The 18973-nt window shown below is 40.8% G+C and overlaps 1 protein-coding gene across 1 annotated transcript in view; it reads left to right on the plus strand.

Moving 5' to 3' along the window:
* Positions 1 to 17911, plus strand: part of LOC105234888 (putative adhesion G protein-coupled receptor E4P) — a 103065-nt gene extending 85154 nt beyond the window's left edge. The window contains exons 12-16 of the mRNA XM_034657643.1: positions 8705 to 8940; positions 10865 to 10931; positions 11523 to 11614; positions 12806 to 12986; positions 17708 to 17911. Of these exons, the coding sequence (XP_034513534.1) occupies positions 8705 to 8940; positions 10865 to 10931; positions 11523 to 11614; positions 12806 to 12986; positions 17708 to 17887 (756 nt within the window). The 3' untranslated portion in view covers positions 17888 to 17911. The remainder of the gene's footprint in view (positions 1 to 8704; positions 8941 to 10864; positions 10932 to 11522; positions 11615 to 12805; positions 12987 to 17707) is intronic.
* The last annotated feature ends 1062 nt before the right edge of the window (positions 17912 to 18973 follow it).

An 18973-nucleotide genomic window follows, 5' to 3' on the forward strand; every position in this document is an offset into this window, starting at 1 on the left:
CAAAAGTAGAATAGACAAATGGATGACATTAAACTAAAAACTTCTGTGCATCAAAGGACAGGCAATGGAGTGAAAAGGCAACCCATAAAATGGGAGAGAATACCTGCTATGGGATTAGTACCCAGAATACATAAAGAATATGTACATTTCAACAACAGCAACAAAATAACTTGATTTTTTTAAAAAAGAGCACAGGATTTCAATACATATTTCTCAAAAGATGACATACATGGCCAAGAAGCACATGTAAAGATGCTGAAAGTCACTCACCATTAGGTAAATGTAAATCAAAACCACAATGACATAACACCTCCCGTCCATTATTATGGCTACTATAAAAACAAAACAAAATAGGGTGAGGATAAAGAGAAATTGGAACAACTGTGAACTGTTGGTAGGAATATTAAATGTGCAACCACTATGGAAAATAGTACGGTCGTTCCTCAAAAACTTGAACCTGGTATTACAATATGAAATAATATCAAATAGTATTTAGCTTTAAAAAAAATGAGTACTGGGTGTTATATGTAAGTAATGAATCACTAAATTCAACATCTGAAACAAATTTTACCACATATGTTAAATAACTAGAATTTAAATAAAAACTTGAAAAATAAAGAAATACGATTTTGATGTATGCTACGACATGGATAATCCTTGAAGACATTATGCTAAGTGAAATATGCCAGACACAGAAAGACAAATACTGTAATCTTCCATTTTTTATGAGGTCCCCGGAGTAGTCAAGTTCGTAGAAACAGAAAGTGGAAGGGTATTTGACAGGAGCTGCGGGGAGAGAAATGAGTTATTTTGGGGCGCCTGGGTGGCACAGCGGTTAAGCGTCTGCCTTCGGCTCAGGGCGTGATCCCGGCGTTATGGGTTCGAGCCCCACATCAGGCTCCTCTGCTATGAGCCTGCTTCTTCCTCTCCCACTCCCCCTGTTTGTGTTCCCTCTCTCGCTGGCTGTCTCTATCTCTGTCAAATAAATAAATAAAATCTTTAAAAAAAAAAAAGAAATGAGTTATTTTAATGAGTATAGAGTTCCAGTTCTGGAGATGGATTGCACAACAATGTGAATATACTTGACCCTATGGTGCTGTCCACTCAGAAATGGTTAGGATGGGAAATTTTATGTTGTGCAATTTTTACTATAATAAAAGTTTTTTTTAAAAAGTCTGTTGCATAGTAAACATTCCCAAGCATTAGATACCATTGCTCTCTGGACTCAACCATTGTTGATTTTTTTTTATTATGTTCACTTAGCAATCATGTATTACATCATTAGTTTTTGATGTAGTGTTCAATGATTCATTAGTTACATAAAACAACGAGTGCTCAGGGCACCTGGGTGGTGCATTCGTTAAGCGTCTGCCTTTGGCTCAGGGCGTGATCCCGGCGTTATGGGATCGAGCCCCACATCAGGCTCCTCCGCTATGAGCCTGCTTCTTCCTCTTCCACTCCCCCTGCTTGTGTTCCCTCTCTCGCTGGCTGTCTCTATCTCTGTCAAATAAATAAATAAAATCTTAAAAAAAAATAAAACAGCGAATGCTCATCACAACACATGCCCTCCTTAATATCCATCACCCAGCTACCCCATCCCCCCACACCCCTCCCTTCTTAAACCCTCAGTTTGTTTCCTAGAGTCCATAGCCTCTCATGGTTTGTCTCCCACTCTGGTTTCTTCCCCTTCACATTCAGTTTTCCCTCCCTTCCCCTATGGTCCTCCATGCTATTCCTTATGGTCCACATATGAGTGAAACCACAAGAAAATTGTCTTTCTCTGCTTGATTTATTTCACTTAGCATAATCTCCTCCAGTTCCTTATTACTCAGCCATCAGAGAGGATGATTACTCAGTTCACAGTTGTTCCAATTTCTCTTTATCCTTACCCTATTTTGTTTTGTTTTTATAGTAGCCATACTAATGGATGTGAAGTGATATGTCATTGTGGTTTTGATTTACATTTACCTAATGGTTACTGACTTTCAGCATCTTTACATGTGCTTCTTTTTTTTTTTTTACATGTGCTTCTTAGCCATGTATGTCATCTTTTGAGAAATAAGTTTTCAAATCCTTTGATCTTTTTAAGGGAAAGGATGGTGTATTTTTTTAAATGCTTTTTCTCCATCATTGAGAAGATCATATGGTTCTTGTTTTTCTTTTATTAATGTGATTTATCACGTTGATTGATTTGTGAATGTTAAACCACCCTTGGATCCCAGGAATAAATCCTACCTGGGCGTGATGGATAATCCTTTAAAGAACATGGATGTAAAATACTCAACAAGATCCTAGCAAATAGGATCCAACAGTACATTAAATGATTTTTTAAAAATGCAATAGATGAGGATTTCAGGATACAAGAGGTGGTGAGCATTCAGAATATTTTTTACTGCCTTTTATATCCTATCAAAGATATTGCTAAGCAATATTCAAACACCATTTCCCCTTTCCCCAGCTCTTAGCTGAAGATAGGATTTTTTTTTCATACCAAAGCCTTAGGCCTGGATTAAGGAAAGAAAGAGGATTTTGTCTCCAACATAAACTTTGGGCATGATTGAGTGACTGTGTAAAAGCATTCTGGCCTTGTTTATACCTGCCTCCCACTGGGGCCCATTATAGTTAAGCTGTTCACTTGTAGCAGCTTCAATGGGCAAGTCCTTCTATGCTTCAAATCAAAGAACAATGAAACACTTTTGTGCATATACTGTATTTTGGGGTGTGAGCATTACTTAGGTTCTCTGTCTCTATCCCCCAACACATGCATCTGGGACAGTAACAGAACCTACACCATAAGCCTATGTGGAGGTTAATTGAGTTATTCCGTGCCAAGTCTACAGCTTGGTGCCTGCATATGGAGATATCTGTCAGTGTTATCTGTGTCTGTGATGACAATTGCAAGGGAGAAAAGAACTACTAGTTCGAAATTCAACAGATATATTCTCTTCTCCCAGAAATCACATTGCCTTGACATAAAAAATGATCTCCTTTTTCCTTCCTCTTCTCATTTACCTTACAAATGAGAGAAACAGTCAAGTAGGATGGTTAATATTTATGGCTCTGAAGTCAGAACTCCACGACTGGAATCCCATCTCCTTGATTATCACCAGGGTCCATTTGCCAGTTTCCTCCTGAGGAAAAGGAGTATAGGAATATCTACCACACAAGGGTTTGTAAGGGGTAAATGAGATAATAGATGCAAAATGCCTAGTGTATTTTGGAATATGAGCAACAATCAATAAATGTTAGTTGTTCTATGACTGGACTAAGACAATGTGGTTATTCTCCAGATGAAGAGAGAAAATGAGCAGTCCGTCTGTGTCTACTGGCAAGGGTCGTCTTGGTCTAATGAAGGCTGTCAAGTCATTTCCTCAGATGAAAATCAAACCCTTTGCAGCTGCAACCACCTCTCCAGCTTTGCCATCCTCATGGCATCCACCAAACTAAAGGTAACCTCTACTGTAAGTAAACTTACCTCCATTGAAGTGGAACATTATCGAGTTCCACTAAAAAGAGGATTGATTGCATTCTGACATTGAATGGAGAGAGGTTTTATTTATTTTTTTGGCTTAATATTTCCTTTTTTTATAATGATATTTTTTATTATATTATGCTAGTCACCATACAGTACATCCCTGGTTTTTGACGTAAAGTTCCATGATTCATTAGTTGCGTATAACACCAGCTGTGATCACAAAGACAGCATGGTACTGGCACAAAAACAGACACATAGACCAATGGAACAGAATAGAGAACCCAGAAATTGACCCTCGGCTCTTTGAGCAACTAATCTTTGATGAAGCTGGAGAGAGGTTTTAAAGCAAGCCCTCTGTTCATGAAAGGCTCTTGACATTTTCAGTGGAAATCACTAGAATGTTGACCTGGGAGTGCAAGCCATTTAGTGCTTCTCACAGTTTTCTGTTCCTAAGAACCACGGGGCAGGGTGCTTATTTATAATGCAGATTCTTGGCTCCATCCTCAAGAGATTTGGATTCTGAAATACCTGGAGTGGAGGTCAGGGATCTGCATTTTACAAGGGGATTCATACCCTAGACAAATATTTGTTGAGCATCTAGGACTGTCAGGCAGATTCTAAGTGTGTGGAAGATACACACTGCCTCTGCGAATGGGAACATAGTAAGTAATGAACCTCAAAATATGTGAATTGTACTGTATGTTATAAGCTTCCCTCTGATATGGGAAAGTGACAGCAGGAACGTCTCTGTGCTCCCTCAACACAGAGGGAAAGAATGTCAAACATCTCCTGAATAACTCTTTACCTTTACGTTGATCATACATTGAACTGATAATACTTGGAAGCTACTGGGTTAAGGAAAAAATATTAATAAAATTATTTTCAAATTTCTTTTTACATTTCTAATGGGGGTACTAGAATATGTAAAATTCCCTCATAGGATGTATCTTTTTTGAAAAAAACACTTTTTTGAGATATCCTTGACATGTAAAAATTGTATATACTTAAGGTGAACAACTCGGTATTTTGGTATATGTGTGTGCATTGTGACAAGATCTTCGCAGTCAAGCTACAGAGCTTACCCATCATATTCTCTCCTTCTGTGACTTTGACTCTTTTAGATTCTGCATACATGTGAGATCATGCAGTATTGGTCTTCCTCTTTCTGGCTTGTTTCCCTCAGCCTGATGTTCTCAGGGTTCATCCACATTGTTGCAAATGGCAGGATTTCCTTCTTTTTTAAGGCTGAGTAACATTCCATTGTATATATACACCTCAGTGTCTTCCTCATCCATCCATCGATGGATATCTAGGTTGTTTCCATGTCTTGGCTATTGTGAATGATGCTCCTGTGATATTTCTATGGGACCACACCGGTCTGGTGGTTTCAGTTTTCCAACAGCCCTGTGTAGAAAATGCTCTTCATGCCTCTATTAGTTTGCCAGGGGTGCGATGGCAGTGTTCCATAGACTGGGTGACTTAAACAACAGAAATTTATTTTATCACAGATCTAGAATCTGGAAGTCCAAGTTCAAGGTGTTGGTAGGATTGTTTTTCTGAGGCTTTTCTCCTTGGCTGGTACATGGCCTCCATCTCCCTATGTCCTCACATGGTCCTCCCTCTCTACCTGTCTATTTCCAAATTTCTTGTAAGGACACTGGGCCTATTGGATCAGGGCCCACCCTAACGATGTCATGTAGCTCACTTAACCCTGTCTCCAAATACAGTCATATTTTGAGGTCCCCGGGATTAGGCCTTCCACATTTTAATTTGTGGGTGGGGGACACAACCAGCCTGTAATACTGCCTCCATCTTAAATATGGGGACACCAGATCTCAGAGAGTTAAAGTATTTGTCTGAGGGACAGACCTGAGACACCCATCAGGCACATAACGACGTAACTGGAAACTATAATGGATTCCTTCTTTTGTGGCTCATAGGTGGATCCCGTGCTGACCATGATCACATATGTGGGGTTGAGCCTCTCTCTGCTGTGCCTCCTCCTGGCAGCCCTCACCTTCCTCCTGTGCCAACCCATCCAGAACACCAGCACCTCCCTCCACCTGCAGCTCTCCATCTGCCTCTTCGTGGCCCACCTGCTCTTCCTCACGGGCATTGACCGGACAGAGCCCAAGGTAGGAGAACTAGCTGAGACTCACTTTTCTGTGAACATTTCCAGGGGCTTTGCCGCTACGCTCCCAAAGCCCAAGTAAGGGTAGCTGGATGGAGGAAGAGGGAAGGAAGGCCTAACAATCTGGGTGGACAGTTCAACCCCCATTGCCAGCAGTTGCCCTTTTTGTGCTGTCAATAGTGGGTCTTGAGGAATGAGGGTTAGAAGGGATTTCCCTGGCTATGAAATGGTGAAAATCACATATCTATCAAACTAATTTATTTCAACATGGCAAACCTGACGCTCAAGCAGAGGAACTAACTCGCCTGAAATCGTATGATAGGTTTTGTGAGGCTTTAGATAAAAACCTGAATGTCCTTCACTCGATGCAGGGCACACAGTATTAGACCAGCACTTGCCAGCAGACTTTCCTGTGAGGGTGAAAATGTTCTATATCTGAGCACTTTAATATGGTAGCCACTGGCTACGTATGGCTACTGAGCACTTGACATGTGGCTAGTGTGACTGAGGAACTGTCTTTTAAATTTTGTTTAATTTTAATTAATTTTTGTGTAAAGAACCCCATGAATGTCTCCTTTTTTTTAGCACTTCTTTTTTTATATAATAATTTTTAATTATGTTATGTTAGTCACCATACAGTATATCCTTAGTTTTTGATGTAATGTTCCATGATTCATTATTTGCGTATAACACCCAGTGCGTCATGCAATATGTGCCCTCCTTAATACCCATCACTGCCCTATCCCAATCCCCCAACCCCCTCCCCTCTGAAGCCCTCAGTTTGTTTCCCAGAGACCATAGTCTTTCATGGTTCATTCCCCCTTCTATTTACCCCCCCTTCCTTCTTCCCTTCCTTCTTCCAACCAGTCTTTCTGCTATTTCTTATGTTCCATAAATGAGTGAAACCATATGATAATTGTCTTTCTCTGCTTGACTTATTTCATGGGTAATCGTTCTTTCTGATGGCTGAGTAAGATTCCATTGTATATATGGGCCACATCTTCTTAATCCAGTCATCTGTTGAAGGGCATCTCGGCTCTTTCCACAATTTGGCTATTGTGGACAATGCTGCTATGAACATTGGGGTGCACATGGCCCTTCTCTTCACTACGTCTGTATCTTTGGGGTAAATACCCAGTAGTGCAATTGCTGGATCATTGTATCTTTGGGGTAAATACCCAGTAGTGCAATTGCTGGATCATAGGGTAGCTCAATTTTTAACTTTTTAAGGGACCGCCACATCACCAAGAAATTATTGAAAAGGAAAAACAAAGCTGGGGGCATCACGTTGCCGGATTTCAAGCTATATTACAAAGCTGTGATCACAAAGACAGAATGGTACTGGCACAAAAACAGACACATAGATCAACAGAACAGAATGGAGAACCCAGAAATGGAACCATTGGCTCTTTGGGCAACTAATCTTTGATAAAGCAGGAAAAAACATCCGGTGGAAAAAAGACAGTCTCTTCAATAAAAGGTGCTGGGAAAATTGGACAGCTCTCTGCAAAAGAATGAAACTTGACCACTCTCTCACACCATACACAAAGATACTCCAAATGGATGAAAGACCTTGATGTGAGACAGGAATCCATCAAAATCCTAGAGCAGAACATAGGCAGCAACCTCTTTGACATCGGCCACAGCAACTTTTTTCATGACACATCTCCCAAGGCAAGAGAAACAAAAGAAAAAATGAACTTGTGGGACTTCATCAAGATAAAAAGCTTCTGATGGGTATTAAGGAGGGCACATATTGCATGGTGCACTGGGTGTTATACGCAAATAATGAATCATGTAACTTTACATCAAAAACTAGGGATGTACTGTATGGTGACTAACATAATATAATAAAAAATATTACTAATTTTTAAAAAAAGATAAAAAGCTTCTGTACAGCCAGGGAAATAGTCAAAAAAACTAAGAGGCAGCCACGGAATGGGAGAAGATATTTGCAAATGACACTACAGATAAAAAAATAAAAATTAAAAAAAAAAAGACTGGTATCTAAGATCTACAAAGAACTTCTCAAACTCAATACATGAGAAACAAATGATCAAATCAAAAAATGGGCAGAAGATATGAACAGACACTTTTCCAATGAAGACATACAAATGGCTAACAGACACATGAAGAAATGTTCAAAATCATTAGCCATCAGGGAAATTCAAATCAAAACCACATTGAGATTATACCTTACGCCAGTTAGAATGGCAAAAATTGACGAGGCAAGAAACAACAAATGTTGGAGAGGATGTGGAGAAAGGGGAGCCCTCTTACACTGTTGGTGGGAATACAAGTTGGTATAGCCCATGAATGTTTCCTAATTACAAGGTTGACTAAGAGATCTGTAGACACCAGCTCAAGATATCCCAGTTCAAGCAGAGATAGCTAATTTTCCCATTTACACAAAAGTTTTATTTAGGCCCCAGGGTGGATTCGATGATACCCGCCCACACTGGTGAGTGTGATCTTCTTTACTCAGTCTCCTGACTCAAATGCTAACTCATAATTCCTGAAACACCCTCACAGACACACCCAGAAATGTTTTACATGTTATCTGGGCATTCCTTAGCTCAGTCTAGTTGACACATAAAATTAGGCATCACACCTGCCCAAAGGGCAGGGGACATGGACTATCCATTTCCAACACTGGTCTGTCATGGATCTGAGGACTGTTCCCAGAGCATTCATTCCTCTGCATTACTGGCCTGCTCCACACATGGGGAAAGGATGGGGTCGGTGAAAGCTCCACAAAAGTGTGTTGCCCCCAGGCAAATAGTCACAGGTGTTAGAATTAAAAAAGCAGACCAAGGGGCGCCTGGGTGGCACAGCGGTTAAGCGTCTGCCTTCGGCTCAGGGCGTGATCCTGGCGTTATGGGATCGAGCCCCACATCAGGCTCCTCTGCCATGAGCCTGCTTCTTCCTCTCCCACTCCCCCTGCTTGTGTTCCCTCTCTCGCTGGCTGTCTCTATCTCTGTCAAATAAATAAATAAAATCTTTAAAAAAAAAAAAAAGCAGACCAACATCCAGGAAATGCTAAGTGCTAAGGACATGATGAGGCACAGACCACATTCCTCACTCTTGTCTCCCTCCAGGTGCTGTGCTCCATCATCGCAGGGCTGCTGCACTACCTCTACCTGGCCTCCTTCACCTGGATGCTCCTTGAAGGGCTGCATCTCTTCCTCACCGTTAGGAATCTCAAAGTGGCCAACTACACCAGTGCAGGCAAATTCAAGAAGAAGTGCATGTACCCTTTAGGCTATGGGATTCCAGCTCTCATTGTGGCTGTGTCTGCAATAGTAGGACCCCAAAACTATGGATCACATACTCAGTAAGCATGATGTGCACCTTTATGGTGGAAGTGGTGTCGTGGCTGATACATGATCTGAAATAAAAAAACACTTCAGTCCATTTGCTTTTGTGAATTATACTTCACAAAACCAGTCCCATTTTAACAGAATCCAATTTTCTTAGGAATTCCTAGAGCAATGGTTCTCAGAATGTTTGGAGTTGGATCCTTTTGAGACTTTTGGTGAAATCCTGGGCCTGCTTCCCCAAATAGGGAAATGTACCTCTCAGACAAATGTACTTACACATAAAAATTTGAATACAACTTCAGGACATTCGGGACAAAAAAGTATACTTAGGAAATTCAGGGATGGAAAAGCCCACCTGTGGCCTCTGTGCATGAGAGATCGTGCATATTCATCCTCCCCATGATCCTGTGGGGTCACCATCTCATACACAGGACATCTTGGTCTTAGTGCATCTAAGAAACTTTCTTACGGTCTCAGCTAAAAGGAGAATAAGTCAGAATTCCTCACTAAAGGAATTTCTGCCTCGCTAAAGAAGTTTGCAAAGCTCTGCAAAGTTAGCTAAAGATGTTAGTATTTTGGCAATGGGGCTTTGGTTAAGGAGTAGGCATGCATGTGCTAAAACAACAATAAAGGTGTCACTCTTGAAGGAAAAAGAGATGTCCTGTCTCCAGCCAGAACCCTATGTCCTGCCAGAATGATTCTGGAGATCTCATGGTAGCATAGATCAGGGGTTGGCAAACTTCTATAAAGGGCTAAATGTTAACTGCTTCTGTCTCTGTGGACCATATGGTCTTTGTGGCAGTTACTCAATGTTGCCCTTGTTTCTAGAATATAGGTCCTTTACGTCTCTGGTTAAGTTAATTCCAAGGTAACGTATGGTTTTTGGTGCTATTGTAAATGTGATAGATTCCCTAATTTCTCTGGGAGAGCGGCCAATTCATAGACCATATGTAAATGGATGGGTGTGGCTATGTTTCAATAAAACTTTATTTACAAAAACAAGGGGTGGACTGGGTTTGGCCTCTGGGCCATCCTTTGTAACACTTAGAATAGAACTTAAGTGTGGGAGCTTTTCTGCTCACTGAGTGTTGGCAATAGCTTGTTACATTTACTAGTTTTACGCTGCCAGGTCTTTGTTCAGAATAATTATACTCTCTTTGCCAACATAAGGCATGACATAGTAAAACGTGTTTGGGCAACAGAGTACTTGGTACATGGACTATGCTTAGTTAATGTCGGTAGGTTTTCTTGCTGTAGTTAAATTACTACTTTTACTCTCTTTCTGATAGCAGTCATTATTTTGGGGTACCATTTATTGAGCTTTACGTTTTTGCCAGGAACCATACTCAAAAACTATATACACATTATCTCATTTGATCTTTCCTACAAGATCTACATGAGGAAAACGGCAAAAGTCTGTTGAAAGAAATCAACGAAGATTCAAATGAATGGAGAGATAGACCATGTACATGGATAGGAAGATTCAATATTGTCCAGAAGTCAGTCAGTTCCTCCCAACTTGATGTATAGATTCAATGCATTTGAAATCACAATCCCAAAAAATTATTTTGTAGATAATGATAAACTGATTCTAATGTTTATATAGAGAAGCAAAAGATCCTGAATAGCTAACACAATATTGAAAGAGAGAAACAAAGTCAGAGGACTGACCCTCCCTGACTTCAAGTCTTGGCATATAGCCACTGTAATCATTTAATCTTTTCAATACTTCTGTCTGCCCCCACTTTACACTTGAGGAAACTGAGGCTTTGAGCATACAGCTTGTATCAGATGAGGACCCATGTCTGATTGTATCTAAAATCTAGATTCTGAACTAAATGGTTCCCAGAACTGGTTTGATCTTGCTACAGGAGTCTGAATTCAAGCTCTCTGCCCTCTGAGAAATAGGCAGCTCATGCATATACTTTTTCTCAACAGCTGCTGGCTCAAGCTCGATAAAGCGTTCATCTGGAGTTTCATGGGGCCAGTGGCAGTCATTATCTTGGTGAGTGGCTAGTGATTGTTACTTACGGGTGTGCCTGCCCTGGGTTGGCCAAGCATGGAGTGTGTTTCTTTCTGCGAAGATGGAAATGAAGTGAAGGTAAGAAAATACAGCCTAATGTGATTAACTCCTCTTCCTGGAAATACTGTCTTCATATGTTTTACCCTTGTTCCATTATGATTCACTTGTTGCTTTGATGTAATATAACTCTGCTGGGTATTCCTCTAAAAATCCCATGTTTGTTCATTCAACAATTATTTAGCAAGTATCTACTCTGCACAGAGTGTCATGTTCTCCTCTTTGCCAGCAGCTTCCTGATCACATCCGTTGTCCTGATATAGACACTAATAGTAATCTTTCACTTTCAAGGTGTCTTGATTTGAAGGATACATTATATAGTCACCCTAATCAAGCACGAAGTGCCACAGGTATGCATACACGCAACGTGCTGTATCAAAGACCAGAGCATATGCGCATAGCATCCTATGAAGCCTGTATCTTTTGGAAAAAGATACTTAGGTCCACCTCAAGTTAGGTTGCATTGCATAGCCTCAAAATAAAATTCCAAGTCAATATTTCATTCTGTGTCCACAGATAAACTTGGTGTTATACATCCAAATTCTGTGGATTTTGAGAAGCAAACTTTCCTCCCTCAATAAAGAAGTTTCTACCATTCAGAGCACCAGGTAAGAAGGTCCCAAAATCAGTGGTATCTACAGATTCTTCCTACGGGACGACTTTTCTTTCTGCCTGGGAAAGAAAACCCTATACAGAAATCTGATATAATATTTCATGGTACTGGATAAAGGGTGTGTGAGGTACAACTTTGAGAAGTAAAAACTATAATTTTCAGGTAGCTTACTGTACTCCTTGATCTCTTCATTCGACAAATATTCATTGAATGCCTCTTTTGTGTAGCACACTCTTCATATGAAATTCATGCCAAGAGTATCAACATTATCCTCCCTCCCCAACCCCATGAGTCCACCTACTTCTGGGAACTCCATTATCCCTTCTTGTAGATTCTTAGTTCTTACTGTGCTGAACTAAATGATTAAAAATAATGAAAAGCACAACTACATTAACTAGGAACTTAGTAGATATTTGGAATTTAGCAATATTCATTCACTGAATGCTCCTAACTCCAATCTATGTGGTGGGCACGACTACCATCCCCCATTGATAAGAAGAGCAAATGCTTATTTTACCCTAGAGTGGGCAAAAACCTTGCATTGGTGAGTCATGTGGACAAAACTTAAAGGAATATCTTTCCAATTTCAGACCCTGGCTTTGATCTCATCTACTTACCAGACCAATCTAACATCTCTTCGCCTTAGTGTTTTCCATCCTGGGGGGTCACAGCCTCACCCTTCTTGGCATTTCTTCATCCCTCTACATGGGTTGGATGAGGGCAGGCTCACACCCCTGTGTGCATGCGCACACACACACACACACTCACTCACACGCTCACACATGTCAGCTCTCCCAGACAGGTGCCACTAACAACCTCATTCTGTTTTATAAAACACAATTTTCTTTTGAAGACACACAACAGCATGTTATATTCTGAAGTCATGATAGCATCATCAACACATTTCCAATACAAATTTCTGGAAGGCACTTCCACACATTTTCCAATAGATCCAGGTAAAAGACTTGCAGATAAATCACTTCCAAGAATAGGAGAAAGCATTCTTCTCAGAAGCAACCATTGAGAACATAGATTCTTCTTCATCTTTGAGTCACATGACTGCACAGGCCACTTAGCACATGAGGTAGATGTGAAGTTTAAATCAGGTAATGTGGGCAAAGCATTTAGCACAGTGCCCAGCACATAGTGATGAATGATACTTATTATAGCTCCTGTTCCTTTTCAGAGTCATGACATTTAAAGCCATTGCTCAGCTATTTATCCTGGGCTGTTCTTGGGGCCTTGGCCTTTTTATGGTTGAAGAGGTCGGGAAGGTGATTGGATCAGTCATTGCATACACATTCACCATCATCAATGTCCTGCAGGGTGTTTTGCTCTTTGTGGTACACTGTCTCCTTAATCGCCAGGTAAGGGTAATTATTTTGTCTTCACCCCAACTCCCAAAGTCTTATTGAATGGTTGTTCCCATTCTCACCCTTCTCTGACCTTGTATATTTGTATTTGGGGTTGCCTTCATTCTGGAAAAACAGTTTAGATGCTGCTTGGGTATGCTATGTGCTCTGCATTTCACTGGCACCTGACTAACCTTCACATTCCAACCTATCTCTTAAGAGTGTGCTTCTGTCAGCTGGGGATGACGTATCAAAATACCATAGACTGTGTGGCTTGGGCAACAGAAATTTCTCATATAATTCTACAGGCTGGAAATCTGAGTTTAGGGTGCATGTGCAGTTGGGTTCTGATGAGAGCTCTGTTCCCTTTTGCATGTGGCCACCTCTTGCTCTGCCCTTACATGGGAGAGAGGAGAGAGCTTTTATGCCTCTTCTTATGAGGACACTAATCCTATTGGATCAGGGCTCAACCCTTATGACCTCATTTAACCTTAATCACTTCTATAAAGTTCATCATATCTTCAAACACAGTCATACTAGAAAGCTAGGCCTTTAACATGTGAATTTTGAGGAGACATAGTTCAGTCCATAGCAGAGCATGTATCAGTCAGAATAGGGGAGATTATGCTGCAGTAACCTATAGCCACCACCCCCTAATTTCAGTGGTTTATAACAATAAAGGTTTATTTCCTGCTCATACTACATGGCCATAGCTTGATCTACATTGTCTTCACTCTAGGATAAAGATTGAATGAAGAGCAGCCCTTATTTAGAACACTGGTATTCTCGTGGCAAAGGGAAGGGAGAGCCTGGCAAAGTGTAGCTTAATTAGCTCTCACTCATTGGGTGGAGCAAGTTCCTTGTCCATCTCTGAGTTCGCCAGAAAGAGGATATATAAGCCTTTTATAGTGAGGTGCACTTTAAGGAGGGACACTGGAATATTTGGCTTACTATACCAAAAACAAAGAGACTGTAGCTCTAATGTCAGGTTATCCACTGAGTAGGTTGCTGTGTGACCTTGGGAAGCCTTCTTACCCTCTCTGAGTCTCAATATTCTCACCTGTGTTCATGGCAATACCTGCCTCACAGGGTTGAGAATTAAAGAGATACTGCGGGGGGGGTAAGATAGTATCAGAGTAGGAGACCTCATTCCATCTGGTCCCTCAAAGTTGGATGGATATCTATCAAAGCATTCTGAACACATATGAATTCAACCTGAGAAGTAAGAAGTTTTATCTGGATCTCTACAAGCAGAAAAATGACTACTTTTTGCAAGGTAGGAGGTGTAGAACCTTGAATCTTTGGGGGAAATATCAGAAGATAAATGGAGGGGGAGGGGGCCTCCATAAGCCAGCCCCTGGAAAGTGATACAACACCGGAGCAAAAAATAGGGACCCTTAGAAATTCGTTCAATGAGAGACATCTCTTTCTGCAAAGGACACAGGGTATGAATAGGGCAGAATTCTAGGTGGATCATTGTGGTCTCAGAATTCCAGGAGACTCAGAAAGTATGGGGGAGGCTGACGAATAGAGCACCCAAGCAGTGGAACAGGGAGACTGGTTATAGTCAGTGAGCCCGGAAGGGACTCTCAGCTCCGGTCACCATAAACCACCAGCTGGCCCATAGGGAAACCGCTCTCTGTCTGACCACCTGGAAAGGACTAGAAGGTGTGGACTGTTTAACGTCCCAGGGAAGATATAAAACAGCTTACACCCATGACTGGGCAACAGCTCTCAGGGCAGTGTGACCCACAAAAGAATATAAGCAGTATCCTCTTTGACATCCGCCACAGCAACTTCTTTCAAGACACATCTCCAAAGGCAAGAGAAACAAAAGCAAAAATGAACTTTTGGGACTTCATCAAGATAAAACCGCAGAGGAAACAGTCAACAAAACTAAAGGCAACCCACGGAATGGGAGAAGACATTTGCAAATGACAATTCAGATAAGGGGCTGGTATCCAAGTTCTATAAAGAACTTCTCAAAGTCAACACCCAAAAAATACATAATCCAGTCAATAAATGGGCAGAAGACATGAACAGACATTTCTCCAAAGAAGACATACAAATGGCCAACAGATATGAAAAATGCTCCACATCACTTCCCATCAGGGACATACAAATCAAAACCACAATGAGATACCACCTTACACCAGTTAGAATAACTAAAATTAACAAGACGGGAAACAACAACTTTGGAAAACAGTATGGAGTTTCCTCAAGAAGTTAGAAATAGAGCTACCCTACGACCCTGCAATTGGTCTACTAGGTATTTACCCCAAAAGATACAGATGTAGTGAAAAGAAGGGCACATGCACCCCAATGTTCATAGTAGCAATATCCACAATAGCCGGACTGTGGAAGGACCTGAGATATCCTTTAACAGAAGAATGGATAAAGAAGATGTGGTCCATATATACAATGGAATATTACTCAGCCATCAGAAAGGATGAATACCCACCATTTGCATCAACATGGATGGAACTGGAGGGGATTATGCTAAATGAAATAAGTCAGGCAGAAAAAGACAATTATAATATGGTTTCACTCACATGTGGAACATAAGGAATAGTGTGGAGGACCACAGGAGAAGGAAGGAAAACTGAATGGGAAGAAATCAGAGAGGGAGACAAACCATGAGAGACTCTGTACTCTGGGAAACAAACAGGGTTTCAGAAGGAAGCGGGGTGGGGAATGGGCTTACCAGGTGATGGGTATTAAGGAGGGCATGTGTTGGGATGAACACTGGTTGTTATATGCAACTAATGAATCATTGAACACTACATCATAAACTAATTATGTACTATATGCTGGCTAAATGAGCATACTAATAAAAAAAAGAAATAAAATAAAAATAAAATAAATAAATAAGTTAAAAAAGAAAAAAAGAGATATTGTGGTATGAATCTCCTAGCGCAGTCCTTGGCACACATTAAGTTCTTGTAAGGGTCATCATCTTGTATTTTGACTCCTTTTAGAATATTGGAAACAGTTTTCCTGGCTTTTCTCCCTTTGCTACTGAGAGAACTACCAGCGATTAAGATGCCAGTGGCAGAGAGTATCATAACACTTCATTTATTTCTCTTTTATTATGCAACTAATGAATCATTGAACACTACATCATAAACTAATTATGTACTATATGCTGGCTAAATGAGCATACTAATAAAAAAAAGAAATAAAATAAAAATAAAATAAATAAATAAGTTAAAAAAGAAAAAAAAGAGATATTGTGGTATGAATCTCCTAGCGCAGTCCTTGGCACACATTAAGTTCTTGTAAGGGTCATCATCTTGTATTTTGACTCCTTTTAGAATATTGGAAACAGTTTTCCTGGCTTTTCTCCCTTTGCTATTGAGAGAACTACCAGCGATTAAGATGCCAGTGGCAGAGAGTATCATAACACTTCATTTATTTCTCTTTTATCTCCTAGTGTTTTAATTGTTGGTATTTCTCACACCCAGAAGTAAAGTACAACTTAAGTGTCTTGCTGAAATAATGTTGAATATCACATATTAAAATATCTTTTTATTTTTTTTAAATNTCTTTTATCTCCTAGTGTTTTAATTGTTGGTATTTCTCACACCCAGAAGTAAAGTACAACTTAAGTGTCTTGGTGAAATAATGTTGAATATCACATATTAAAATATCTTTATTTTTTTAAAATCACTTTTTTTTAAAGATTTTATTTATTTATTCGACAGAGATAGAGACAGCCAGCGAGAGAGGGAACACAAGCAGGAGGAGTGGGAGAGGAAGAAGCAGGCTCCTAGCAGAGGAGGCTGATGTGGGGCTCGATCCCATAACGCTGGGATCATGCCCTGAGCCAAAGGCAGACGCTTAACTGCTGTGCCACCCAGGCGCCCCTAAAATATCTTTTTAAAACATGCCAAGCAGGTTTCAGGAAGGAATCCATGCAATCACAGGGAGTGGTTCAGCATAGTGGTTAGTGTCAGGGCTCTGATGTGAGAATGATGAGGTGCTGAATGCTGACTGTATGACCTTAGACAAGTCCATTTAATTCCAACAGCTTCAGCTTCTTTATCTTTAATTGGGGGTAACAGAAGAAACTTCATCATTTGGTTTATGTAAGGATGAAATGATATATTATGTAAAATAAAGTGTATTGAATATTGTTAGTATTCAATAAATATTGGCTTTCATTGTTATAATCACCACCACCAGCAGCACCATCACCTGCACTGTCATCATTGTCATCATGACCATCATCACTTCCGTGATCACCACCATCACCTTCACCTTCCTCCTCCTCCTCATTGTCGGGATCATCATCACCACCACCACCCTATAGACTCTACAGAGACTTTGTGATGCCCCACATTTCATAAATACATTTTCTAGAATGAAGAATTCGAATTTTATTTTTTAAAAATATTTTATTTATTTGACAGAGACACAGCGAGAGTGGGAACACAAGCAGGGGGAGTGGGGGAGGGAGAAGCAGGCTTCCCGCTGAGCAGGGAGCCCGATGCGGTGCTCGATCCCAGGACCCTGGGATCATGACCTGAGCCAAAGGCAGAAGCTTAACGACTGAGCCACCCAGGCGCACCGGAAGTTGAATTTTAAAATGAACCAAGAAGAGGATGTCCAAGACTATACAGAAAATCAATGAGCGGGTGGTCATGGGGTTTGGCATGTGTATCTTTAGCCTCCTATTCAGGGTCTTTTCTCCCTAAGCAAGCTCCTGATGTGACACAAACCTCTATATTCTTCAGGTGCGAATGGAATACAAGAAGTGGTTTAGTGGAATCTGGAAAGGGGTTGAAACTGAAAGTATTGAGGTAACGCGCTCTACGACCCAAACCAAAATGGTAAGACCAGCTTCTCTGCAATGCCGTGTACTGGCTGAACCCAACCTCTTGTACTGCCAGGAGTTTCCTGGTCCCTTGATCTGAAGGAAAAGAGGAAATTGCATTACTTCCTCCATTATGCTGGTGGTTTCTGGTTTTTGAGACCAAAACCAGAGGAACTCTTTTCTTTTGTCTTTTCTTTTTCCCTTCCTTTCTTTCCCTTCCTTTCCTTCCCTTCCCTCCTTTCCTTCCCTTCCCTACTTCCCTTCCCTTTCCTTCCCTTTATTTCCCTTCCCTTCCCTTCTTTTCCTTTCCCTTATCTTCCTCCTTCTTCCTCCCTTCCTTGTTCTTCCTCTCTCTCCTTCTTTCCTTCCTTTCTCTCCTTCTCTCTCTCCAGTCTTTCCATGAATATTCAAATGATATTTATCAAAAAATTTAAATTTATTTAACAATGTCCATTTAACAAAAAGTTACTGAGTATTTGTACGTGCCAGACACTGTTTTAGGTGCTGGGGAAACAGTGAGGGTACACTGACAAAAATCCTTGCCCTCACAGAACTGATGTTCTTGGGGGGGCAACAATAAAGCCCCAAACATGGATTATGCAGTATTTCACAAAGTGATGTGGGCTATGGAAAAATACAGAGCAGCAAAGAGAAATCAGGACTCATGAGGTGGGGGGAGTTTGGTTTCCAGTAAGGTGGCCACAGTGACAGTCTTTCACTGTCTATCATCACCTTCTATTTTAATTCTCTGCATCATGTGCCTGTCTGTATGATACCTGTCTTACTCTGAAAAGATGAAAGTGTTTACCTTTGGTCAAACTCTGCCCCCTGTAAGTTTTAGTGCTGTGGTTACTATCATTTTCCTTCTACCTAGGGCAATGCCTGCTCCACAAAAGATGCTCACTTAACTTGTTGAGTGTCTAAGATCCTTGTTTATAAATGAGGATGCAGCCTGTTGAAGTCCACATGGTTGGCCCGAAGCTACTCAGCTGGGTACAGGGGTTCAGACTCAGGTCTGTTTTCCTCTGAAAGTTGACAGGTTTCCTTGGTTGTCACCAGAGCTGTTTGTCACTCCAGATTGTCAACAACTTTTGGGACCAGCTTCCTGGGAGGAGTGAAGAGAGAACTAATGCAGTAGCTGCTTTACTGGTCCTTCCACATCTGCTCAATGTCTGTCATCCGCATG

This window comes from Ailuropoda melanoleuca, chromosome 4 (assembly GCF_002007445.2).
Source record: "Ailuropoda melanoleuca isolate Jingjing chromosome 4, ASM200744v2, whole genome shotgun sequence".
NCBI classification, from domain to species: Eukaryota; Metazoa; Chordata; class Mammalia; order Carnivora; family Ursidae; genus Ailuropoda; species Ailuropoda melanoleuca.